At 39.1% G+C, this 27,669-nt stretch overlaps 1 protein-coding gene across 2 annotated transcripts in view; it reads right to left on the bottom strand.

The window, feature by feature from the left end:
* Positions 1 to 17,836: 17,836 nt before the first annotated feature.
* grm8a (glutamate receptor, metabotropic 8a) overlaps positions 17,837 to 27,669 on the bottom strand; it is a 71,984-nt gene continuing 62,151 nt past the window's right edge. For both annotated transcript variants that reach the window (XM_030769236.1, XM_030769228.1), the window contains exons 8-9: positions 18,703 to 18,949; positions 17,837 to 17,886 (exon numbers count right to left, since the gene is read on the bottom strand). In XM_030769236.1, coding sequence (XP_030625096.1) covers positions 17,837 to 17,886; positions 18,703 to 18,949 — 297 coding nt within the window. The remainder of the gene's footprint in view (positions 17,887 to 18,702; positions 18,950 to 27,669) is intronic.

Here is a 27,669-nt window from a genome sequence, read left to right as displayed (position 1 = left end):
TTTTGCACATACTGAATCGCACTAATAAAACATTTGCTGTTTCATTGCTTCATAATATTCATAAAAATTTGACAGTAATAGAATGCACATAAATAAAAGGCTGCAAACAGCCTCTGGTTTGTTTTTTTTTTACCAGGCAATGTTTTTTTCCAAGTGAGTCACTGGATGACGCTGCACTGTCTGTATGCGTGTGAGTGCGTGCACCTACTTGTCAAAGTAATGCATGCCATTATGATGAGTCATCCTTCCTTCCCCCTCTTTGAACTTGTAAGGAAGGCTCACTTCCTCTGAAGACCCCCCCCCCCCCCCCCCCCCCATTTCCTATGAGGAAAATAAATGAAAGTACCCTTGAGGACATGATTATTTCCTAATGAAATTCTCTCTCTACTGTGCTGATTTGGCACCTTGGGGGTGCAGAGAGTGGAATATTCATCATGACAAGCACCCCATAATGGTAATGAAAGAGGTCTGTGAGGAGGAAAAAGGTCAGTGGGTAAAGAATGGGTAAAATAAATGTCCTGCTGGGGAAGAATTAGGAAATGAACGCAGTCCTGGGATATACCAGTAAAGGATGCAAGAGAGCACAAGAGTCAAAGATCCAGTAGCAAATAGCATTTCTCAAAGTCTCAGACTCTGACTGTGTATATCTTGCTGGTAAATTTAGTGAAAGTAAACTACGTTTACTTATATTTAAAATAACAGCCAATGAAGAATATCTAAAATCCATATTCAAGTTAGTGTTGCCACCCGTCCCTTATAATACGGGATCATCCTGTATTGGAAAATAAAATGCTGCATCCCGTATTGAATCAATAAGGGACGTGATTTGTCCCGTATTTTCGGGGAGTTCTTGGCGTCCCTTATTTCTCCACATAAAAGGTGGCAATCCTAATTCAAGTACACCTGCAGCCCATAAACTTCACAAATATATCGTTCACCAGCAAATTCAATAAACATCATTGTTTTTGTTGTTTTGCAGTCAAACTCTCCACTTGGTCTTTAGAAGGATTGTGGACAAAGTAACAGTTTATGCTTCACACACTAGTGGCTCAGACTGTAAGGACTCATGAACCCCTGCTAACCTGCTATCATATTATGCTAGCATGCTACCTCTTGGCTGACGGCAAATTCTATAAATATAAACATTATCGATTTCTCAGAGATATACAACTGTTTCATCGATGCTGAGCAACCTGAGAGAAAATCAAGAGGTGTGTGCCTTGTGAAACAATCACAAAGGAAAATCAAACCTCATTAAATTCTTTTAGCTTAGCTAAAAGGCCCATCTTATTGTTAGCCCACTGAAGTCAAATGGCATCTGTAGCAGGGGAGAAAATGAGTGTGAATATACAGCAGGGATTCAAGCCTCCAGTCAAATCTGAACTAAAGCAACTTCAGTTTGTCACTCAACAAAACATGCAGACAGGGCACCAGTGTAGTGAAGCAGGAGACACAACATACCTTTCAGCAAATATTAAAATTTAAGGGCAATGGCTTTACCTGTTTGGTTACATATTGTTCAAACGTCTGCAGTCCTGCTCACCATCCAGTGCTGCAGAGAATATAAGCACAGAGACGCTGAATCATAAATCAAGCCACTTTATCATTTTCAAAGGATGTATCTGTACATATTGTATGTATCGTTCCCATGTTTTCCACAAAACTTAAAAAAGGAAGGGTTTTCATTCTGTTTCATTCTGTCTCTGGTTTCACTTTTGTTTTTTTAATTTGATTTATTTGTGATTGTTTTTTGTTTTGTTTTGTTTTTTGAATTTATTAGAGGAATAATTCTTATCATGTTGCAATGTTGTTTTTTGGACAAAGAAAAAATACTTTATTTTGGAGAGAACGTATCACAGATGATCCTCCTGAGGCAGCCATGCAGCATGAGGCGTACCTCCACTGTCTCTCACTCAAGGACATGCTGTTGCTCTGGTGACAGAGACTGAATCACTGCTTCTGTTATCTATCCACCATATTTACAGACAGAGGTTAGGGTTTTGAGAGAGCAGTGCAGTCCATCCCAGTCAGAGACAAATGCCATTACGAATATTAATCCTGCTTAACATTCAGTGAAAGGTGTTTAAAAATTAAAGGCCCAAACTCTGGCACTACTTTGCACAGATTTATAATATGACAGTACATAAGTGGGTTCAAGCCCTCCGACAGGACATGAGGGGTAGCTGATTTAAATCCCTTGCAGGGCACCTGCTGGCTCTAATGACTCTGCCCTTCCTCTGGCTCATGTACCCTTGAACAAGGCATTTAACCCAAAGCTGCTCCGAGCATCGTTCAACACACTAGCCCTTTCTCTCATACCACTCAGCCCAAGCACCCTAGCCTATAGAGCAAGCTCAACTGCTCAGTTGGCTTCCCTTTGTTAAATAAAAGTTTGGCATAAGCCGAAAATAAAATCTGTAAGCAACAATACTCCAATGCTTAAATTTACCATCTGTCAGTATTTTACCAGTCATATGCACAGATGCTTGATGCTGAATATTTAAACCTAATTTATCAATGAAAAGTTAATTTAATAAATCACATGTGAAATTTGAGACTAAGTCTCAGCTTTTACTTGATGATGTTCCTCATTGTTAATGCACACTGAGTGATGGGGATTCGTTATGGATTAGTCATATCTGTGAGGCTGGAGATTGATAAATTGTATTTTCAAAAAACCCACAAGTTCAAAGAACTACACTCTTACATTGCTATCACTCCCATCCATTTCCCATCTCTCCTTTGCTCCTCTGAAGCAGTTCACAGATAATCCTCTGCTCCTGTTTTCATGACACCATCAATTCACTTTAATGCCGTTATACTGTGACTCTGCTGAACAGTTCTATTACTGCCTGTGACCTTTACAGTCCTGGGGCTCCTCAGCATACCACACTCACATAGCCATTCCTATCATCAGCCAGTTTGATGGAGGCCATTCAAAAGGAAACAATATGAACATTGTGTATTATGCAAGCACAAACACACACACACACACACACACATCCACGCACAGACAGACATTTATATGTATGATCAGTTCAAGAATTGAATGGATTCAGCTTGCCTCTAAAAAGTCTAATAACAGTCTAATAAAAATGTAAAGATTAAATCCTCCCACATGATTACCCTTAACAGCTTATTTGATTGTCACTGGTTTAAATATAATCATCAGGCAGCCAACAGCAATCTTGTGTACGGTGTCACTTTTCATTATACACCCTGGACACAGCGATCATTAACTAATCATCAAAATAATCAGATGTTTTCATGAGTAAAACACTGAGATGCAACAACACTGATAAAGTGAACTCAACAGACAGCATCCAGTGAGACCTTAAAATACTGACCCATAATAAATTACTCGGGTTAACACTATCCCATGAAATATAAAGCTGTTTCAAAATCATAGATAGAATGTTGCTTTTCTTCATGAAATAAATAATTATTTTATGGAACTAGTGGTAACCCTACTTACAACATATCAGAAGTGACCCCCCCCCCCCCCCCCCCCCCAAAAAAAAACAGCTAGCAAATTATGTTTTCTGTCTTTGCTAGTAATTGGAAGAGAGCGTATAGTAACAGCTTACCAGATTACTTGGTTCAACCCCTTGAGCAAGTGGCTACCTGACTTATCATCACCTAATTACAGTCCATTTTGTGGCTTTCATTATGTGAGTCTTCTGGTCAAAAGCATTAAGGGACATGTTTATTTCTAATTGACATGCCACAGTAGCATTCCTCTTGAACCCAGCAACAACTTCCCCCGGTCACAAAGATCCAATACTTAATTACACTCTCGTTTCAAAAGGTTTTCTCCTATTGATCACAGGGTCACCAGGCCTGTAAGATCTAACTGTGCATCCCACCGTGGGGACTGTTATCAGGTAGCTTGGGGGTGGTCACCAACCCACCCAGAGTGAGGGTGCAGAGGCACAGCGAAGTAGAGAGAGGAAGAGTGACCTAGGAGATTCCTGTCTGAAATTGTAACCCTTTGGCTGCTGACTTGATTGATATCACTCTCTAGTGGCAGAAAAGCTCACCTCTAATCCAATACTGGATGGTTGATTCAATTCCCAAAGCTGTGAGTATGGTAATGTCAGCTAAGGTACCGTCATACCCTCTGCCTTACAATCATCTGGGATCAGCACATTTCTAAGCAGAGAGCTTGGACCAGAATTACTTAAGACTTTCCCACATGCATAGGCAATTAATACTGTGTATACTTACTTGACTTGCTTATCTTGGATTAGTCAGAGCATCAGTTTCTGCCAAGTGGTCATTGTCCCCTGAGTCTATGCAGTATTTGTTCTGCCTGACTAGGTGTGTACCATTACTTCTGTAAAAGTACAAGATGTCATGAATATAAATAATGTGTGTTCATAAGAAGATCTTTTTAGTGTCTTTATGGGTCTCAAGATGGAAAAATACATACTGTTGTTTAAGTTCACACAATTAGAATAGAGTTCATGTACTTAATTCTGTTTGTATTGTTGTTGATAACATGCTTGTACCAGAACCTAAAACATCAAGGCTTTGTTGAAACAGGTGCTTGGACCATGGCTGTGCTAACTCTACTCTCTTATTTCTTGTTCAATGCTATACAAGTTACCTCTATCTGTCAAAATTGGGAATAGTGTGTTGTTCTAAGAACATAGCAATGTATGGCTGTTGACAGCTGAGAGCCAAATGGGCCCTCTAACAGTACCTGATTGGACTGTAGATACCTGCCTCAAACCAGGAGCACCAACATTTGCAAATACAGCAACTGTCCATTACGTGTCCATTAGCACTTCCCTGGTCTCTTCCTTTTCCTTAGGCAAATCTATTTGTTCCATACTTTTGCATTTGGTTGTTAAAGATAAATTTATTATTCAGTTCCATACACATTAAAAACTACAGATTAGGAATGAACACAAAGAAAGAGGAGTATGCAGCACACACAGACAGCATTCTCTCTCTGAGCTCTTGCAAAGAGTGGGTGTGTTGTTTGAGTGAGCCCTCACATCACACTGGTTGTTGCTATGATACACGGACGCTAAATTTGACTTGGGATTTGGGATTTAAGTATGGCATCTACAATTCTCTGGTGTCGGAATTTGTCCTGTTACAAACTAACATTTTTATATCACTAACAGTAATAACATTTGTAATTCATTCTTGTTTACTTGAATGACAAATAGTAAATTTAGAGCATGACCGGTCCTAGTACATCTTAAATCTTAGCAAATACTTCAATCCCTCTCTGAAATATCACAAAAGAAAATGAATATTTCAAGTTTTTTTTTTTTTTTTCCCAAGAAAATCTCTCTCAGGGGGAGTACAACAGCTGACCCCTCACCCCAAATTTATATGTCCTGTATTTGCTTTTGCTTAGTCATGCTAGGTGTTGATCCACATTATGATCATGATAATGCTCTGGCTGACAGCCAGTTGTATTCTTTGCAAAGACTGGCCCAGTCTGTGGTATTGTTGAGGTTCAAACTAGCCACCCCAGCAATGGCACAGTGTAATGTACCACTGTGTTACCCGAGCACCTAAACTGATTGCAGCTTAACTGGTACCAATAAACATAATGCAAAGAATTCAAAACCACATAGAATACAAAAGCCAGATCACCATCTTACATCATGCTTGAGATTGTAGTGAGCATATAGCACTGGCATTTTGTAAATAGTTTTGGATGCTCCTACCAAATTCATTTATTCCATTTTTATCTCATTGTTAATTGTATAAACTCCTGTACACAGAAGGTGTAGTCATTCAGTCAGTTTGTGGTATTACTGGTGATATCTAAATCATGCATTTTTTAAATAAATAACTGTCACGCTGGTGGTGTGGTGCAGGACCCAAGTGCAAAGACACGATGATGTAGGTGAAAAAACGGAGGACTTTACTGGAACCAAAGATCAAAATACATGTGCAGAACAGGAACAAAAACCCAATAACAAAAAGGTGCAGCGTAACAGTGTGCACAAAACACAAACAACAATAGACAAAAGACAAGGCAAACACTAGGACTTAAATAGAAGGAGAAACTAAACAGGGCAAAACAGGATTGGGTAAAACTAACAAGGTCAATAATTAGACAAACGGGAACAGGTGAGGGGCGGAGACAGACAGAGATCAGGCACACAAAGACATGACAAACTAAAAGTCCAAACTGAGGTGCAGGCTGTGACAATAACTAACTTTCAGACTTTCATCCTATAACAGAGTCACTCCCCATGATTCAAAAGGGTCATTACTGGGACACTTAACCAATCTCATATTTTTTTAGTTTCACTCTAGCCTGACGTAAACAGCAGGGAGCAGACAGAAATGCATAATCACTGAAGCATGAAATATTTGAAAGCTGTACAAGTAGCAGAGGAGGTTGTTACTCAGTCACTTCCTAAAACGCTACATTAATCTCTTGTTAATCTATATGAAACCAATTCTTGGACAGAGTTCAGTGAATACTTAAAAATGTTCAGTGAGCATTCTGTCAGTGTAACTTAGTGTTTCAGTGCAATAAGTGGAGATGAGCCAAAGGCCCAAGTCCTAATAGCTCAATGAAGTTCTGGATTTGATAACTGGACCATGACATTCCATTACCTAATTAGTGTGGATTACTGCTTTGCGAAAGGGCCAAAAACTGATGAAGAAATGAGTGTGATATGATGGCTGTATGAATCATTATGGTCAGCTCTCCACCATTAAAATGAGCTGTTCAAGTGAAAATTCCTGCCGTAGTCCTTGGCAAAGCCCCTGGAGGTCCACTAAATCCACATGTGGGAGGTGCGTAGAGTACAAGCCACAGTACAGCCCTTTAAAACTATTCATGAACTAGAAAGGAATATTTGAGAACAACTTTGGTTTGAAAAAGCAAACTCGGTAACAGCTACTCAAGCCTTCATAGCAACATTGTTAATAGTTTGGCCATAGTGTGTGAGTGTACACAATATGCATAATAAGGGTTTTGTTGGGCATTTGTGTGTGTGTGTGTGTGTGTGTGTGTGTGTGTGTGTGTGTGTGTGTGTGTGTGTGTGTGTTTGTGTGCATGTGTGTGGTGTGCATGGTGTTTCTACAGTGTGCATAATGGGTTAGGGAGGGGGGATTTATGTATAGAATCTGTTTATTGTGTTGAAGTTCTTGTGAGCTTGTATATGTCTTTGAGATTCAATATTCGCCCATTACAGTCTCACAAATGGCCAGACTACTGACCTGTAAAGAAGACTGAGAGTGGTGCCACGAACTAAAGCATTGAGTCACTAGCAGTCCTCTGGCCAAAAAGAGTTTGATGATTAGATAGATCTAAGGAGAATGGCAAGGATTACGCAAACTGACAAGTGGGTCACCAAATAATGGAAACACTGACACTTCAAATCATACCCCTTATTGGTTCATGTGATGGATGGGCCATACCAAAAGATCATCACGCTGGGTTTCAGTCCCATCAGCTAAAAACACGAAGAAAGGTTGGGAGTATATGATTACGAAAACATCATAACTGGTTGGAAATGTATCACCTGGTCTGCTGCATCATACTGATAACAGCACCAGGACTCGGAGTAAGTGGCATAAAACCTATGAACCCATCCTACCTGCAGTAAACATGACAGGCAGATTGAAATGATGTAATGGTGTGGGGAATGTTTTATGATTAAAAAAAACATGTTGGTCACTTGATACATTTTTGCAATGTTTATCACAGTTTGAAGAATATTGCTGAACATGACCATTCCCTCATAGATAAAAATTTTACCTTTCATCCAACTGATAATTCTGTCCAGATAGCATATTATGTCACAAAGTATGTATTATCTCTGAAAGGTTAAAGGAACATGATGGAAAGTTCACTTGACTGACCTGTGTATCAGAGAAGCAAGATTTCAAAGGTTTCAAAGCCCACATAGTGAAAAGATAATAGCTTTGATAAAAGCCATTAATTCATAACAGTATTCCATGGGTCATTAATTTGACTGCCAGAATTCTAGGCTAATTATAGTGCAGGTAGCATATGATATTCAATGGATGGAGTCACAAAACTACTTGCCTGAAAGAGACACAGAGGAAGGTTGGGGAGTGATGTGCATTTACTTAATTTCAAGGATAGTTCATTTGACTTGAGGTAACAAACAGATGCCGCAAATTTCACAGATCTTATGTGGAGTTTCCAGGCAGAACTAACAAGATTCTAAAGGCATGACAACTGTGAATGCTGATGCTAGCTATATCAAGACTGAAATGTGGAATGCCCCCCAACACCACAACCCATATTGTGTCAGAGAGCTGTTTCAGACCTCTGGAAGCAAGGGGAAGCAGTACATCCACATGTGCATGTGACTCTTTCAAAGTCTCAAGTCTCTGTGATCCACAAGTCTCAAGTCTCTGTGATCAACAAAACCCAGAAGAACTCAAACAAATTAGAATGACTTTAATTTGATTCACTATTTTTACACAGCTCATAATGTGCTTTAACAATAGTTTAATAGTAAAGTCTGACTTTGTGAATCTGCATGCCGTCTAAGCAGTGCAACCATAATGCAGACTGCATTCTATATAGCTACACAAAAGGCTGAACAATGATTGGAAACCGTATGGATGTATTTCAAAGCCATGGTGTTTACTCAGGGCTTTAATGACTATTTTATTATATTAATCAGTTGTCCTAAAGAAGGACACAAAAGAGTATGTAGCAGACAGCATTTACAAATGTCAGTCCATCTTCTATACTGCTCTTACTGGAGCACTCCAGTGGTTAATAGTTCAGTTTCCTAAGTTACTTTACGCTGTTTATTTTAAAAAAATTTAAATATTTAGTCGGATTTCAAAATCAGCTTTGACTCTCCATAATGATTGGATGATGAACTGGACACTCTGCTCTGTCCCTAGTACAATGAAGAGAAGTGGTGGGCTTTGTACTAGAGAGAGGACTGGCTGGCATGCTCTGTAGTGTTCAGTTTAATAATAAATAAATGAATAAAATATAATTAAATTTTGAAATATGCTCTTTGGATACAAGGCTGTTCAACTGAAAACAAAATACAGAGAGCCAACAGGCATCAAGGTCAACTCACAAAACCCAAAAGCTCTTACCTCTGAAATACTAAAATGCTTGTATTCCTCAGGCATGTCCTAACAAGGAGAATTTAAAAGACTATGCTGGGATGCTATACTCCTACGCATAGCTGCTGAAACAGCTTTTCAGGGAAGAGCTTCATGGATGGAAAGCATTTAAACTTATGCACTTTTATCAACAGGTATCGCCAGACAACTGACAAAGGTTAAAGGCAATTACATCAATCAATGGACATTTAGAAGAATCACAAATATATTGCATGTTCCAGGTTGCACTTGGGGGTAAAAAAAAATAGTAAAACAAAACAAACAAACAAACAAAAAACATACTGTTCTCACCCAACTAAACACAATGGGTAAAACAGCAGGGTCCAGAATCCATTCCTTCCATGAGTCAAGGAAATTTCATAGCCTTAAATTTCTAAATCCATAATGTTTCAAAGTAATATGATTTCTCTGATGCTTTTCTATGAGCTGTCTTACTGTGGTTTAGAATACACATGTGAGTTACACATAAATGAATTGCAAAATGTTCATTTTTGCTTCATATACTTCAAATTTGAAATATGATATTTGCTTTCTGTATGAACTCACTCACTCTCATTCATTATCTAAGTTGCTTATCCTAATCAGAGCCATGGGGGGGTGCTGGAGCCTATCCCAGCACTCATAGGGCAAAAGGCACGGAAATACCCTGGACAGGTCACCAGTCCATCGCAGGGCAGACCCACAGACAAACACACTCACACACACACACTCATACCCGGGTGCAATTTTAGTGTCTCCAATTCACCTAACCTGCTTGCCTTTGGACTGTGGGAGGAAACCAGAGCTCCCAGTAGAAACCCCACACAGACACGGGGAGAACATGCAAACTCCACACAGAAAGGACCCACAGGGAATCGAACCCGAGACCTTCTTGCTGTGAGCAGCGCTACCCACTGTGCCACCATGCCGCCCTCTGTATGAACTGCTGATGTAAAAATATGTGCTTGTAAAATGCCCACCTTGGTTTTAGCAGCTCATGGCTGCAATCAGAGTTGTCTCAGAGAATCTGGAGTTTCTGCTCTCTCCTGTTCCTTGCTCTGTGACAAATCTTTGACTTCATTATCATGGTCAGAGGCAACTGTCACCATGGCAACCCACTGTGGGCCCTATGTTCGTAACATTAATTGCAGAGGTCATTTCCTGTCATGTGCTGTGCAGACACATAGAAAACAGCACAAAGTCACTGAGGTTAAGTATGTCAGTATGATTGCCACTTGGCCAGCATTTTCTCTGGTGTCTTTTAAATCCTTTAAAGGTTACAAGTAAAGGACTGGCATCTACATAAAGCAACACAGATGTTATTCCAATCTGCATGTGAATCAAAATCAAGGTACAGGACAAGCATTATGATCATAATGATAGAGTATGACTTGATCCTGTAATTTCTTCAGTGTTACTATGCAATATTATAACTGTGAAATTGTATTTCACCACATTCTTTCCAAGAGTATCTTAACCTTCACCGGTTGGTGGACCAGATGAGAGCAGTTGAGGAGAACAACCTGCTCAGCTCCACAGACAGCAGGCCCCTCCAGCACACAGACGAACAGGCTAAACATGCAACTCAAGCCAGCAGCTACTCAAGACATCTGGCCTAGGATACGAGCTGAGGTCTGGACGGAAGATATAACATCTACGTGCATGGGTGACATCAAGATGTATAGAAGATCATGAAATTTATATAATCATAATCATTGTTGTTGTTGTTGTTGTTGTTGTTATATTCACTGTTGTTGTTAATGTTGTTGTTGTTGTTGTTGTTGTTGTTGTTATTTTTATTGCATCTCTGTGTTGTAATGGTAATGACAATGACAATGTCGTAATGATGGAGCTTGAACTGTTTCCCATATGTTTGTTGCTTTTTATAAAAGCATCAGACAAATAAATGTAATGTAATTTAATGTTATGTAATACGTATATCGATTTATCATGCTCTAGGATATGATCAGTTTAGAAGAGTACAGTAATATCATGCAGAAAAATTCCACAGTCAGGGCAAAACAGGAGGTTGGTTTTTTTACAATACAATGGTGGAGGAAGGCAAGAGGCCAAATTAAACAATATACACACACACACACACACACACACACACACACACACACACATATATATATATATATATATCAGTGCTTGTGTTTACCTCAATTGCCCATTGTCCAGAGCACAGAAGAGAATCAAAGAGTCTGTTAAAGTATTTGCGTTTAGAAACATATATACTACAAATACTAGCAGAAATGTGTGAAATGTGTTACATGTGTAAAAAGACCTAATTATTAACTTGATTTTGGAAAGCAAGAAGTTGGAGTTTACAGGGAAAACTGATGAATAACCCCTCCTGGCTGATGTGTGTTGAATTGCATTATGTTTGTCAATGTATGTACAGCACGTGTAAAACTTCATAGCAATACTTTTGATTAATCTAGTAAAACTATGAAGTAGTCTAAAGCAATTCAAAATTATATGAATAATAATAATAATAATAATAATAATAATAATAATAATCATGATAATCATAATCATAATAATAATAAATAAAAGCATAACCACAGGCTGTTTTCATGGTGCTGGCACTCACAATCAATGGTCCCTTGTTCTTTTGTCTCCTGGACTGTGTGACAAGATGGACATGTATTGGGAGGAGATGGTCCCCACCTTTTCTGATTAGCTATTCAGATTAGTCTTCTGCCTACTACAGTGTACATTTACAAAACTATTGAGTCACTATTAAAATATGCAACCATTGTTGGAAGAAGAAGGGTTAGGCAGATAAAAAAAGGTCATGTTTCGTAAATTTCATCATACTTCAGACTGCACATTATGGGGAAAAAATTTGTGATTCATCTAACTGATATTTTGCTGCCATACACAGAGACTATATATATCTCTATTCTATTCTTATTTTGCTTACCCATTATACAGAACGCAAAACAGGGGAGAGAATTGTTATACAAAATTATTTTGTTGCTCTGTTACATTTATATCATCTGTGGGCCTCATCTGTTCATGAAGAACATTGTCTCCTTTGAAACTAAATTAGTTTTCAATTGTGAGAGATGCCCCTTTTCTATGCTTCTTTTCCTTTTCAGCATCAGGAGAAATCATTCTCCTCCATATTAGTTTTATTATGTTGCACAGAGTGTAAGAATGTGAGTGTTAGGAGAGAAACAGACTGTTCAATATTAGATCACAAGGCAGCTGTTCAGCAGCACTCTCATGGGAAGTTGTTGATTTTACCTGTTTTATCACATACTATTCAGATAACTCAGGCAACACTAAGAAAGAACATGGGTTGTTAGTCTGTGTGCTCCAAGTGAACGAAATAGAGATTTACTTTAAGCTGCACTGTGCAGGTATGCTGAGAAGCGCTGTTCAACCAGTGGGCGTATTCTAATTGCAGCTAATTAATTATGGTCTTTTCTGATTATTTAATTGTGAAAGACAAAATTATGATTATGATTCATATACACATAACTGCACAAGCCTAATAAGCATAAGTCATCTGCTTGATGTGTCTCCTTCCACCTACATTAAGACAAGTTAGGTTTGCACTGTGGTCCTCTGCCATACTGCCATAACATGGCCAATACAAAATGAATCAGCAGAAATCACACAAATAGTGATTGAGTCTCAGTCCTGGTTCCCTGGGGTCATATTAACGTAACCACAATCTAATCAATAAACTCTTCACATTTATTAAACAGATGGCATACTACAATCACCAGATATACTACAGTGCAATTCTACAGGCAACATGCCAGGAGGAACTGTGATTCACTGATGTCAGTGTGGGCTGCCTTGACAAAAATACATAATGACAGTGAATTCGCAAATGTAGCACGTCCAATAGGAGCACGTGTCTGACTGCCAACAGTAAATCACTGACCATGAGAATGCATCATCGCTATTTGTAACCTGAGTGTTCACTCTTCACTATTATAGGAACTTGTTAGAAAAAGAAATGCACTTTAACACCCCCCTCTTCTCCAAACACCCACCGGTTCAATTGGGATTTTAGTTGATGATTCCCTTGGAGTCAAACTGGTCTGTGCTAAGGGAGCCATCAAACTCATTTTATGCAAATGTGTCTTGCACACAGAGTTCCAAAGAAATCAAGAACAGGGGTTAGGAAGTAGACAACAAATGGTAGGAAGCAGAGAGAGGGCTTGCAGCTGAGTCACTGTCAGAGACTGGGCAGTTGAAATGCATACACAGTTCATTTTTAGAGGGAGGAAGATATTTCAGCTTCCTTTTTTCAGCTTCGTTTTGAATGAGTTTTCTTTAATAAAAAATAAAATAAAAATACCAATAAATTATTCACTTCCGTAGAGCTCTCTGTCTGTCTGTGCTGTCTCTCTGCATATGGTCACAGACTAAGGATATGTTTTGTACCGGAACTGGGACAAGAAAATATGCTTTAGATGTTATGCCCACAGAACATTTAGAGTATCCTAATCATTATCTGCATTATGTAATCTTAATTTGTCCTTACTTTCCTTTCTTTTTTGGGAACAAACAGGTTTTACCTTATCTCCCTCCTATGCATCAGACCTTTCTTTTTTTCCCCTTTGGTCTGCATTCAAGAGCAAGGTGTCTCAAAAATGTAATTTGTTAAACATCTTTTGAGCACAAAGCGTCCTTATTGGACATTCCTCATCTACCTGATCAATTCATTAGAGAACAATTGCTTCTGCATTCAGGCATGAAAATGAAGGAGCTTCTGTCAAGTTCACCTTTCTTTTTTTCTGTGATGTACACAATGTAGCTCTACAGAATATGTCCTTGTGTTGCAATTTTTGTCTCATGAAATTGTCTTTAATATATTTAGTTTGTATTGCCAAAGCAACTCCCTGACTCCAATCTGTGACTTCATTCTGTGATAAAGTCAGATCCATAGTCTCACAGAATGACTGAACATCATCATCACACACACACACACACACACACACGTGCACACTCACACATATACACAAAGTTCTTGATTTCTGTCATTCATAATACAAATGCAAGAGCTCATGAGGCCTGATTATGTAGGAATTCACGTACACAAATAAGTTATACAATTGGACATTATACCTTATACACTGTTTTCCGTAAGATCGATGGTTCCCTGATTAGATCAGTTTATTAATGATTACCCATAAAAGAAGCCCTTTCACTTTCACTCATGCAGTTCTTTACTTTGCCTGTCCTGTTCCCTGAATCTGAAGATGCTACATTACTCAGCTCATGACGTAAGGGCAACTGGCGAACTCTCTCTGTCTCACTTGCATTTAGAGCCCTAACTGATTGTTAAGTATGAGAAATTCAAAGGCACTGAGGTGTGTCACAACATTTCTCATAGATGCTGTTCGGTTAGAAGCTTTCACTTATCAACAGGTGTTATGCCTGAAGCTCAAATGGATTATGACACAGACTGGTGCAGGCTCCTGTACTGATACAGGGGCAGATTACAGAGATTGTGTGGGATCTAATAATGTTGGAAATGGCACTGGAGTGGGGTTGACTGACACATGGCTGGAAGAAAAATTCTGAATTGTGTGTAAGCTAGTTTTCTCTTGCTTGATGTTTTTCCTCTTGATTACATCTGGATTTTGTTTATAAGGGAACAAGAACACTTTTTATCAATACACTGAAGAAATGGCGCAGTTAAAATTACAAAAGCATTTTCTTCAGTAAAAAAAAAACAAAAAAAAAAACACATGAAGCCACATGTCAAAGCTGTTCATCTTCTGGTACAAAAGCCCTGCAAATATTGTAGAGTAACACGCTTTCCTACATCATCTGTCTTTTCTGCTATTTATGCATAGGCTGAGGTATTCCCTCCTGATCCTACAGTAATTAGTGAGATGAAGCCTGACTGCCTCTTCTTCCACAGCCAGGTGCTGGGAGCTGGGATGATTGACGGGTATGTTGGGTATGATAAGCAGGGCATCCCAGATGTCATGTCTCCTAAATGCTTTGGCAGTCACTTGTGGGCTCTCTCACTTTGAGACGAGAAAAAACACACACACACACAACTTGTAAAGAAAGCTGGAAAAATAGATGGTATACCACATGAAATCTGGACATTCTGAAATTCAAAGTTAAGCATCAGAAATTGTAGTGTTCTTTGTTTGTGTATTTGTTTGTTTCTCTTGTGAACTGGTCACACACAACATACATTTGCCATACTTTCCCTATACTGTCATGTGTGCATGTTTGTTAAATCAAGTTTAATAAAAACCCTATTGCCCGCTGGACATGTGGTGATGAAATATGTTTTCCTGATTCTTCACCCTGGGGGATTTTGTCTCTGGATGAAGCAGCTTGCTGGAGTGAGCACTGTTGCACTGTGGGAAAACTGTGAATGGAATGTGATGTCCATCACTGAAAAGAGAACAGCAGACATCAAATGCTGAAGCCAGTGGCATCTGCTTGGATGTCATGGCAACCATATTCCTCAAAGTAGGGAGAGCAGTCGTGTGAGCATTGATGGTGGTCCTCAAGTCACAGCTCAGACAGTACCATCTGCTTCTCATCCCACTGGCTGACATGTCTGAGTAGTAGAGCAGAACCTGTGAGAGGAAAAGAAGACATGAGAATGCAGAGAGAGAGAGGGGGAAAGAGAGAGAGAAAGAGAGAGAGAGAGAGAGAGAGAGAGAGTGGAAGAAGAAGAAGAAGAAGAAGAGGAAGAAGAAGAAGAAGAAGAAGAAGGAGAAGAGGAAGAAAAAGGAAAGGAAAAGGAAAAGGAAAAAGAGAATTAGAGGATAAAGAAAAGGCAAGAGCTGAGATCAGACAAGAGCAAGTGAGAGGAAGAGAGAGGAAAAGTGCTTAGAGCAAGAAAGAGATGTACAGACAGTGAGAGCACAGAGTAATAAAAGGGGGGACACTGAATGAGATACAGACAGAAAGAGAAAGGGTGACAGAGGAAGAGGCTCCTTGATAAGGGGATTTGCGGTTCGTTCTGTGCCAGACTGACAGCAGCTTGGTAATTGAATTAGCTTGGCAGAGATAATGAGGATTACTGTCACAACCCACTTCAGAGGTGGCCCAGGGTCCAGCCTACCGCGCACGGACAGGGTTAGGGCCTGAGAATCACAGCTAGAGAATTACCCCAGCCATATTCTTTCTTATCACTACAGCCACCTCTTAGTCCCACTTCCCTGTGAATGTACAAGCCAGAGGCAGTCGTGTTCTGACTCTCTTTCAGCAAAACTACTACGTGTGAGATTAAGAACTGTCAGTCGTACTCTTGTTCACACAGCAGAGTTATTTCATTTGATAACAGCTTTCCAGATCACTTATGTGGCTTCCTGCTGTTCTAAGTGTGAGACAGTGAGCATATTTGAGGCCAAACACTGGCTGGGGGATGTAGCTCCATCACGTATGACCAAAAATGTTTACATCCAACAGCTATTGCCATCTTCATAGGTTGTATCTTCTACATCCAAGTTCTCTCCAGATAGAGAAGATACTTCCTGCATCAAAGAAAATACAACTGGAGATAAACAGTGGTGCACCCCTTCTAATTCATTCTTTCTTTTTTTGATCAGCATATAAAGAAAATGAATGTGTTGTATACTTCAAATTACTTTTGTCCTCCAAATGATCAAATATGGCTCTGGTGTTGACATCTTTACTGCAGCCCACTGCTGCTCAAAGCTCATGTGTTTTTTTTTTTTTACCAAGATATTTCAGTTTGATATATCAAGTCGAGTAACAGTGGAATACGGTATTGTGCTCAGGCTACTCTAAGGGTATACCAACTCCATTACTCAGGCCCACTCACTCCATCCTGACAGGCCTCCTCACACATTGGTAATTCTATATCCAAGATAAGGTAAAGCAGCCAGGTTGCATGTTGGAACTTTTAGCTGAATAATATCAACAGAAATCACTGACAGAAATCCAATATAATAAAAAGTAGAGGTTACCCTGAGTTTTTCTTCACTTAAAGGTTACGTTCATGTAGCTGAGCTTTTGCTTTGCAGTGACTAAACAAAGAGGAAAGCATGATATTTGTCAACATTAGTCAGAAGTATATCGTCCTACACCTTCAAACACACATCGAACAACGCTACACATTTGCAAAACATTCCTTTATTATAAATAAATCATTTGTATAAAAACTGGCATGCTTCATCCATGGCATTTAAAGATTCACAACCCAGGGGCTACAATCCAATTAGCCAATACAATAAACATCTCATCCGCCTATTACAGGTGGTCGCACAACATGGAACAAGAATGAAAACATCTTCACAACCACAAAAATACTTACAAGTAGAATAACAACAAACATGGTAAACTTTGTTATTTTCATATATATTTTTTTCTTTACATTTTAAAAGTTAACTTAAACGTCTTTTCTCTTTTGTATGTTTACACTGGCTGTTTTTTTTCTCTTTTTTCTTTTTTTTTTTAAAGGTATTTTTTTTTTCTCATTTGTTTTAACATCGCTGGGAGCCTGCCTCTTAGATTTGGCTATTTGTTTATCTCTCTTTTTCTGTTGTGAGTGTGTATCTTGGTTTTTGTGCTTGGCAGGACGGTTTGCTCTGAATGCAGGAGAGCAGCCACGCAGCTTGGTCTCAACTGTCTGACCTCCCGAAGCAGTCAGATTTGATGCGGAACGATAGAAAAAGTGTCATGCTTGGTTTTCCCCGCGGGACGTCCGCCTGGTATCTCAACACGAGAAAGCTCCTTCTTCTGCAGGCAGGCTTTTCTTTTAGGGACAGGACTACAGAAATCTTCAGACAGCATGGTTACTGTAGCTGACATAGGTTGTCTTGGTGGATGAGGCTGCTGAAAAGGGGGAAGAAATTAAAGAGTATTTGCTTTCCTTTGAATATACCAAAAAAAAAAGCCCTTTGTTTTGATGATTTTGTAAAACTATTATATTTATGTCATTATTCTTGGGAACCTTATGCCTCCTCTTCAGGCTAATTCATTTTTGTGTCTGGGTTGTTAGATTTGCTCTACAAAACATGTCTCAAACTTGTCCAATTTATGTGAAAAGGTAGTAGGAGAAGGGCAAATATGTAATGAATACTGAGTGAGTTTTTCTTGTTTGAGAGGAGCATCTAACCTCAGTAAGCGATGGATATAATCACTTCATTCATTCTTTGTTACATCTTAAAGCTTCTAAACAATTTATCATCATGCCAGATATACTAATCTTTGCCTTCCAAAAAACTGTAAAACACTTACAGTGCTTCATATGCTAGTCTGTATATGAAACACCACCCATTATCTGTATACATCTCTCATACATATATTTCATATATTCAGTCTTGCAAAAGAATGTATAATAAAGTATATCTGAGCCATATTCAAAACAAAGCAGTATCTTATTTTAGATGGTTTCTAATTCAATATATGACAAGATTATGAAATGAAATAAGAAAAACTTTCAAATATCTGTATTTCTTTAAAAAGAAATGATAAATAAAAAACACATGTTAATTCTAACAGTTTTACTGTTTTTTACTGTTTTTTACTGTTGGTGCACAAGTGCAAGAGCAAAACAATTAATCAGTCATCAGAGAAGAAGCTTTTGGTGCACAGATATGCTCTGACTATGAATTGGTATAACTATGAGGTGGTATAAGCACTTACTGTTGGTCTCCATGCTCTCACAGAGCTCTGTTTTAACCTCTCCATTGGGCCGGTCTCCACCTTTCTGTGTGAGCTTGCCCGACATGGTGGCAGCGGTCACAATGGCTTTGAAACTGCGCTTCCGTTTGGGAACGTTTTGCTCTGGGTGGAAAATGATGATGTAGACCTTGGGCATGTACAGCATGCCAAGAGACACCGATGCACTAAGACTCAGAGAGATAGTCAGCGTGGTCGTCTGGATGTACATCTGCACAAAGACAGGACAAGATAAGTAAGATCACACTCCTATATCATTAAGCTTAACGGAACATCATTACTTCATCACACTCTATAGAAATATTCAATGTGGTAAACCTGTAGATGTAAATCAACAAGTGCATATAACACAACACTTCAGAGACTGACGATTACAGAGAACCAAAACCACTCATTGAAAACTAAAGTTACAAACTGATTTTTTGTAACAAAAAACAACACTTGATAATTTGATGAAAAACTGAGAAACACACCAAGGACAAATTCTCTTATATTCAGTTTCTGACTGACCTGTTCCTCTCCTTTTTTTCTATTTCACTCTTTCTCTTTGTATATGTGGAACTAATGAAAAAAAAATAGTTTTTGCGAGAGGACACAAACCTCATCAAAACACTTAGCCACATGTTTCAAACACATACGCACATACATCGGCAGAGGGAATTGTCAGAGAATGTGTGCTCACGTGTATCCATGTGTTCAGCAGGGGGGGTAAACTCCCATTGAACATCTGTTAACAGATGGCTAGTTATACTACAATGTAATCACAGCTAGGGTATGAGCAGCAGAATCACACCCAACTGCACATATCTACACAATGTCATCAGTCTATTTTATATTCAGTAAAGGTGACAGGTCACTGGATGTGAATGTGTGGCAGTTTTGCTTCACGTTGAATTCTCTGATCTGTAACAGCAGAGAGGAGGAGACCGGCGCTAGCTTTTGTGTGATAGGGAATGATGAGTACAGTGCTCACCTGATATCTGAACGATTTAATGCTCAGTGGCATTTAAAGGCCTCAGAAAGAAAAAGTGAGAAAGAGGCCATAGCTGCATAATGAAAAACACGTTTTCTGAATGTAAAGATATGATAAAAGCTCTGAGAGAGACAATGGTCTGCATAAGCAACAGACATTGTGTTTGCTCTGCTAAACAGCAGATGAAAAAGGATCCTGTCTAAGGCAGTCTTCAGCTTTTTTAGAGAGGCACCTATCAAATAAAACAGGCACAGCATACTGTATTACTTTACAGTAATCTCTACCTTCATGATGTATTAGAGGCAGGTTTGAGCTGTGCATGTATATGAGTTTTGTTTCTGGTGGGGTTACGTGAACTGACATTAAGTTGATGGTGTGTGACAAGTGCTCTCCAGGGTGTGTGGGTGTGGGTGCATGTCTCACGTGTAATCAGCGGAATAGTGACAAGGACTATAAGTCACAGAGGTCATTCTGCAAGACCTGTAACTCCGCATATTTTGTCCCTCTCTCATGCTGACATCAACAGCAGTGCAACCTACATCCTCAGTAACTGTACTCAACCCCTCAAAAATACAGTATTAGTGTGACTACTCACAAACTGGGAGGTTCGGAGCTGCCAGCAGGTAACTACTGTGATAAAATACACAACCATTTTGTCTGTATTGGTTGATCAGTAATACTGAATTCGGTGACTTAGGATTCATTTTGTAAAGTTACTGACTGACTTTTTGCTCAGTATTTGCAACTTGTCTAAGGCTAAATATGCACCGTATTTGGTAATTATTGTGAGTATATCCAAAATCAGTTCTAGAAATTATTGTAAATTATTACTCCTTTGGACATTTGAAATAAGTAAAACAATAATTACCAAGTTATTTACTTGCAAAAATCTCTCACTGTAATTTGTCACTGGACATAGGGGGTTGAAGATTTCACACAAAGATTGATAGTACAAATTGGCCAACCATGAATTTGAATGAATATACATTTATGTCTCAGGAGTTTAGGTTTTCAAGATAACATATCTGGAAAACACTGCTCTACGTGATGGTAAAGTGGTAGTGTGTATCAGCATGTACGGTTGTGATTAGTGACACGTTTGGCTTGGAGTCTGACCACGGGCAGCTTGAGCACAGGCAGGTTGGACTCTGAACTATCCAAAAGAGTGGAATGTATTGCCAGTCAAGGAGATCAAGACAAATCATTACAACATGGCAGCATGTTAGTAAGCTCAAAGCAATTGTTTACACTACAAGAGGTAGGCTTAATGCATGCTGAACTGATGTAGAGAAAGGCATTCACCTGGTAGAATTAAGGAGTTGAACTAATGTCAAGGTGGTTGGTCTCATCATTAATGATATAATTAGAGACTGGAAACTGTCTCTAATTAAGAGAGATTGCAAAGGGTACAGGCGTGGAATGATTTGTGATTCAGACATGCCATTTCTGATGCTGTGGTCCGACCCTAGTCAAGCCATGACATCTAATACAGCTAAACCATGACATCAGCATGGTGTATTTAAGTCTGAATCACTTATGTGACACGCTCTGCTTGATTCAGTTGAATGGTGGGTAGCTTGGCAACAAGAGCGAAGCTTCTTTAGTGGTATTAGATTGCTGAAATGATTGACACAGAGCATGAAGTAGGCACTGCTTATAGACTTGACGGAAGATAGGTCAATGAAAATAGTATGTTACGGTCTGAAAATTTTTCCCTCAAAATTCATTGATAATTGCATTTACACACATTTTAGATTCATTCATGGTATAGAAATTGTGGTTTTGTTTTCATGTTCCACATGTAAATTGTGTTACACAATTCAAAGAACGAAAGTAACTGTTTTAGACTCATAACATTATGTTCATTTGACTTTGTCTGTGCAGTTCCCAACCCCTTACCACCTCATACAATGTTTTACTCCATCATTATTATCATGATTGCATATCTTTTTTAGTAATGTAATGTGAGTAAAATATGTAAACCTTAAACATTTTTTCATTCCTTTTAAGTACAAGATAAAAAGAAAAGCACAAATCTTTATTAAATGTGGAAATCATTCTTAAAATGAGTAGACTAAAAGTGAAAATATTTTATGGATACGTGAAGATGAAGAAAATGTTTTATTTGTGAATTCTACTGTGTAACTCATTTGACTTGGAAGTACTCAAGTCTCTAAGATTTGATCCAAAGTCTACCCCTTATTTTGTCATCTGAACAGATAGAATTAACTCCATGACAAACTCCATGTATCACTGTACACCAATAAGAGTCAGTATATTCACAACACATGACAGAGACTATGACTATATTTCTGTGTCAGTTTCCCCTGTGTTATGAGCCATCAGTTGAAATAAGTGTGATAGATTCAGCCCAAACAAACTCCATTATCTGCTCTACTTGAGTCAGGGAAAGACAACGCATGTAAGGCAGTATATATGATACAACATAACCAGCGCACACTGCTTTACTTTGCTGAGCCTTCTGCAATCCCTCTATTTATTCTGAAGTCCCCACTGAAGGCACGGAGAATAGCCGATTAGCTCCGCTCTGCTGCCCGCCACTCTCATACCGTATAAACTTGTCTTTGAAAAGTCAATACCGAGCGCTTTGTTATTACCCCCATCCATAACTATCACTTAACTGCTAGCTTTATTTCCTTTAGGGGAGGTTCACATTTGGACAGAGAGAGAGACAGGGAGAGAGAGAGAGACTAATGTATCCAGTAACCCACACAGAAACACTACACTGTGCACAGGTGTATGATTTCAGGCCAAGCTATACTCTCTCAGGGTATCTCTTCAAAGATAATTCTGTCCTATCTGGGTCCACATTATAATGGATATCTTTTGTCAGTTCCTGCACAATGCATTTTACATGAACATTTGCATTAAACAAAATCTGCATTTTTCCAGTAAACGTTCTCTCTCAGAAATTAAATATTAAGTCTTAAAATACTTTCTATGCATGCTTAGTCTGAGTGTCATAGTTTGTGCCAGCTGTTATATTTGAACACTTTTGGAGGGATTAATATTTCTCATAAAGTGAGAAACAGGATTGACTGTAGCATCAGTATTAAGCTGAGATTTTTTTGGATTGTAAGATTTAAACATTCTGTTTTTCCACATTGACTTATTCACCCTAATATCGTTTAGCAGTGTTATTGAGTGTGGATAGACAGGTCCCCAAAAGAGTTCCCTCTCTCATTTTTTTTTCTTTTATCGGTTAGTACAACTGTTATGAGAGCAAGTCCTTTAGAGTTAGTTCAGTGAGGTTCTTTTTTGTTATTTTGCTTTCATTTGTTTGATACTTCACTGGTTTCCTACATCCTAAGTGTGACGCGTATATGCATTCCTCTTTGGAAACTAGTCAAATAATGGACTACCTTTGTCTTTCCTTAGCTTCTGTTGTCAAATCTCATAAATCTGTCATGTTACTTCCCTTTGTACCCCTAGACACGCTATCTGAGTTTAAAAACATCCTTAAACAAGGTAAACCTCCTTCTCTTGCCTACAAGTCTGTCAAGCAAGGACAGAGGGGAGAGCTGTAAATGCTCAAGTGCTCTCAGAGGCAAGTGCCAAACACAGCCTTGCCAAGCCACAGGATACGTCTATAAGTCATTTCCTGTTCTACCCAGTCTGTCTACAAAGGATACACTCACACACATTCAAACTGTCACTTTCCCTCGCTTTCTCTTTTACAAGCACACATACACACACATCACATGCAAAAAACTCTTTTGATTTAGACAGAAACTTCCACCTTGCTGAGTCACTCACTCCCGCACATTCAGAACAGAGAGAGGAGGGAGGCAAAGAGAGACAGAGAACAAGCAGAGGACACAGCCCTGTAATATCATATATCTCACAAATATCCTTTGTTTTGTAGATGGGTGAGGAAAAACATCAAATTCCTGCATGCCTAGGGCTGTCTTTCTTAAGTTTTTAAGAAAGGGCAGTGCCTGGCTGACATACTCCCTGAATTATATATGCTTTCTAACCTAGCTAGGACAGCAGCTCCAGAGTGATAGACTTCAATAAAATCCTCATTTCTGCTGCAAAGTATTGCACTGCTGTGTCACTGTTTGCTGCACTAAGCAGGTAGGGATAAATGAGAGACACACACACACAAACAAACAAATCCGCACACATAAAAAAAACAAACTCACACACAGCTTGTCAAATATGTTGCACCTCCTCAATTCCCAAGCTCCTCATTAGATCTGACCCACACTGTGAGTTCCAAACCCCTGACTCCAATCCCCTGCTGCTGTCATTTACCATCCCAATGCTCCTATGCATTTTCCAATTAACTTGCAAAGTCCTTGAAGACGGACTACCCCTAAAGCTTATGACTAAGGGTTTCTCAAGTTGTTGTCTCCCACCCACCAGCACCCCTTGGGGCTCACAGATTCCTTCCAAAAAGCATTTGGGACCCAGTTTCCCTTTTTTTTCGTGCTGGGAGGTTTTCTGGGTCAGAGCTCACTGACAGCGTGGGCGAGAGACTTAAGCACTCATTGTCTCATCATTTTAAAACTGTATTCTGAGGACACACTCAAATCCTTTTCCGTTCTCATACCAGTCACAATGTCTCTGCCTTCGAAGTATATTACATAAAAAATAAAAGAAAGAAACTCCTTTGACATATGCAGCCTGCCAGGAGACTTATAATGCTATGTCATTTCTAGCATGCGCTTATGTGTCAGACATGAGCACAGTATTTGTGAGACTCATTAGGCTTTGTTCACCATTCAGCCTGCTCCATAGTCTTGCTCAGATTTTTCCTCTGTTTATTCAAATTGTTTTTGTAAAGTGACTCAAATGACTGTAGGTTGGCCTTCATCCTGAAAGGGCAGACACGCACAAATAAACAACAAGAGACGTTTGAGAGGTCTGTCTGCATAGTCACATCAACTATACCAACGCAACATGGAGTATTTTTGTTCCAGTATTACTGTTCGCATCTCTAAATTTAATAGATTATACAGTGCAGGTTGGCTGTGGGCTGCCATGCTGAAAATAGGTCATAGCTTTAAGGATGTCACTACATTTGTTTATTTTTCTTTTTTTGTAGATTATGACAAACTTAGCTTGGAGACAGACTTAAATATATACATATGTTCAACTTGAAGGCTCTCGCTAAAACTTGATCACAAACAAATCGCCCTGCAAACGTGGTCTAAATCATAACTCTAAACATGTGAATAAATGTGGTATTTGCTGTTCACCATCCTCTAGAAATATCATTTTCTCATCATTTTAAGGGAAAAATGGTTTGTTTTTAACATAAAAATGGACATCCCCCTCATTTTGCTTTATTTCATCAGCATCACATCTTGAGTTGAACAGTTGTCCTATGTACACTGTAATACAGATACACTACTGGAATCCTAAATGGTTCACACACAGGCACCACTGGGCCAGCTCTGTGGTCTGTGGGTCCAGTACAGATGCATCACTCAAAAGACAGAGCATAGCCAGCAGGCTGATTTGCTGTATGTTTCTATGATTACTGATGCAAATGTACAAAAACAAATTCATTTAAACTTTTGCATGTCTGGAGAACTCTTTTTTTTTATCCAAATGCACAATACATTGTAAAATACTTAGTAATAAAAAGTCTTGTCTGTTGCACAGAATAGAGGCTGTGTTTGCAGTAATATTCTTTAACATCATATCATTTACCTAATTATCTCATTTTTGACCCCTTCACATCACTTGAGGGGTTCTAACACAGAGACAAAGCCTGTGGGATAGATGTGTTTAACAAGTGCAAAATAAAGCAACTCCTTATTAAGTCAACATCCAGTTCTAGTGGGAAGTAATGATGCAGAATGAGACTGTAGCGAGACTGAGGAAGATTTCTAAATGGTCTCCTAGGGGGGGCTGAATGAGTTCTACCTCACCTTATACTTACAAGTAAACTAAAGACACCGGTGGTCTACTGGAGGTTAGGATCTGAGTATAGATCTTTTCACTCTCAGTCTCTAAGGAGGCTGTTGGTTAACCATTCTAGGTCCCTGACAGCAGCTTTATCATGATGGTCTTGATCCAGGGGTGTCTAGTCTATACCTAAAAGGACTGGTGTTTTTTGTTTGTTTGTTTGTTTGTTAATCTTTTAACCAAATGCAAAACAAGTTCTAGAGTTCTCATGCAAATATTTTTTTAAACACTCAGTTAAGTTATGAATAGATCACGAGTGCCACTGTCACTCCAGCACTTCGTGAGCATGGTTTACTGCCTCTGTTTTCGTAGCATAACTGATTTTTGCTACAGAAGCTGCACTGCTGCGCATAAGAAACTACACTGAGCTCTTATATTAAATTTTTAATCCATTCATTACATTTGTCTTTGCTTATGAAACAAGGGTCTGTTAAAATGCTCTCGCCTCTGACAGAGGAGCAGCGATCTAATCACAGGGGACGTGTTCATCACGTCATGTAGTGTGCAGTTCATCTCACTGCACAAGCTCATTAGTGGCAAACGATCACTCAGGTACACTGTCTGAGTGACAAGTGTGAAGCTGGCACCCATCTGCTTTCCAAATTACACAGCTCCTGTAGTTATGTAGCCATTATGTAATTCAACCTGTCTGAGTGTTGTGGCTTCAGCATTTGGTCTGAAAGTTAGAATATGAGGCTCAACAGGTACATAGATCAAATTCATAATCACAGAACAGAAAAGGAGACCACACTAGCCTCTGCTGTGTGCGTCAATGGCCCTAATGGCTGCAAGAAACAAAACAAAGCTACTGAAGTGAATCACAGCTACTGTTTCACTAGTGCTATTTCCATTCAGGGGCCTTGTGAGTGTTTAAGAATAAGTATTCTGTTATGAAGGGGGTTGGATTACTGTTCAGTTTCTCTTTCATTTTATTGGCATGAATCATGGTTGGGAGAAAAGGAGGATACGCATGAGTTTTCTGTAGCAGCTTGTGATTATTCTTTGTTATATCATAGACTGTACTGTCACCGAACACCCATTCCCTAGGAAAATGTATGCCCAGTTCAGGGTCCCCATAGAGAGCTCTTCAGCAAGCTTTTCATCTGCCTGAGCTTAGTGTTTGGTTGTATCTTCTGTCACAGAGAAACGCTGAAATCTGATTAGATGAGAAGTTTTGCAATACATATACACAAGGGACACAGTAGGGGACTGAAAGCTGGAGTTGAGCAGGACTATTGAATCAAAGCCACATAGATGTAGAGATCACTCTTCACTTGTTTAAAAGATGAGCAGCACAACAGTGAGACAAATTTGAATTCAGGCTGTAGTTATTGTATCAATGGTAATGGATGTTCTGTTTTGTAGTGAGCGTGGACAGAGGTGATTTAAAATTGTCAAGAATGCTGGGTGGACATGGGGAGGAATCAATTTAAACTGACATCTTGCCTTTATCAGCTTCACTCTTTGAAATATTCAGTGGCATTTTAAGCATTCCATAATCTAATCTGTTACACTAATTGTCTTCGAGAGAAATCAATATTCATGCCCCATAGGATGTGCTTGAGAAAGACAGAGAGTGCAGGAAAGAGAAACAGAGCTGGAGATCATGCCAGAAAAGTAAATGTGAGAAGAAGGGGGCAAAGAGTGAGAGAGAGAAAGTGTGAATGTAGAGAAAGTAAGAATGGTAAATGAAATCCGCCAAAAGCAGACCCTCTGCTCCCCTCAGAGCCTGCTTTTAAAATTTTTCTCTCTGTTGAAACTTTTGGCAGCACTTAGTTGTGTTTAAAAGGTGTAGAAAAAAGCATTTTTGGCTCCACCTTTTGTTGTTTGCCCTCTCTAAATCACCCATCCATCTCATCTCTGTTCTGAATTGCTGACACTCCTTCACAGGACTGCACTGTAGACTCACTGGTTCTCAATGTAGATTACTTCAGATTAACAGCATGACTGAGAGCTGGTTAAGGACCTGGGTAGTCTTTTCCTTAAGCCATAAAACAGCCTGCTGTGGATCATTTAGG

This window comes from Chanos chanos, chromosome 1 (assembly GCF_902362185.1).
Source record: "Chanos chanos chromosome 1, fChaCha1.1, whole genome shotgun sequence".
NCBI classification, from domain to species: Eukaryota; Metazoa; Chordata; class Actinopteri; order Gonorynchiformes; family Chanidae; genus Chanos; species Chanos chanos.
The sequence above is the reverse complement of the archived record's forward strand: the minus strand, read 5'-3'. Positions and strand labels throughout refer to the sequence as shown.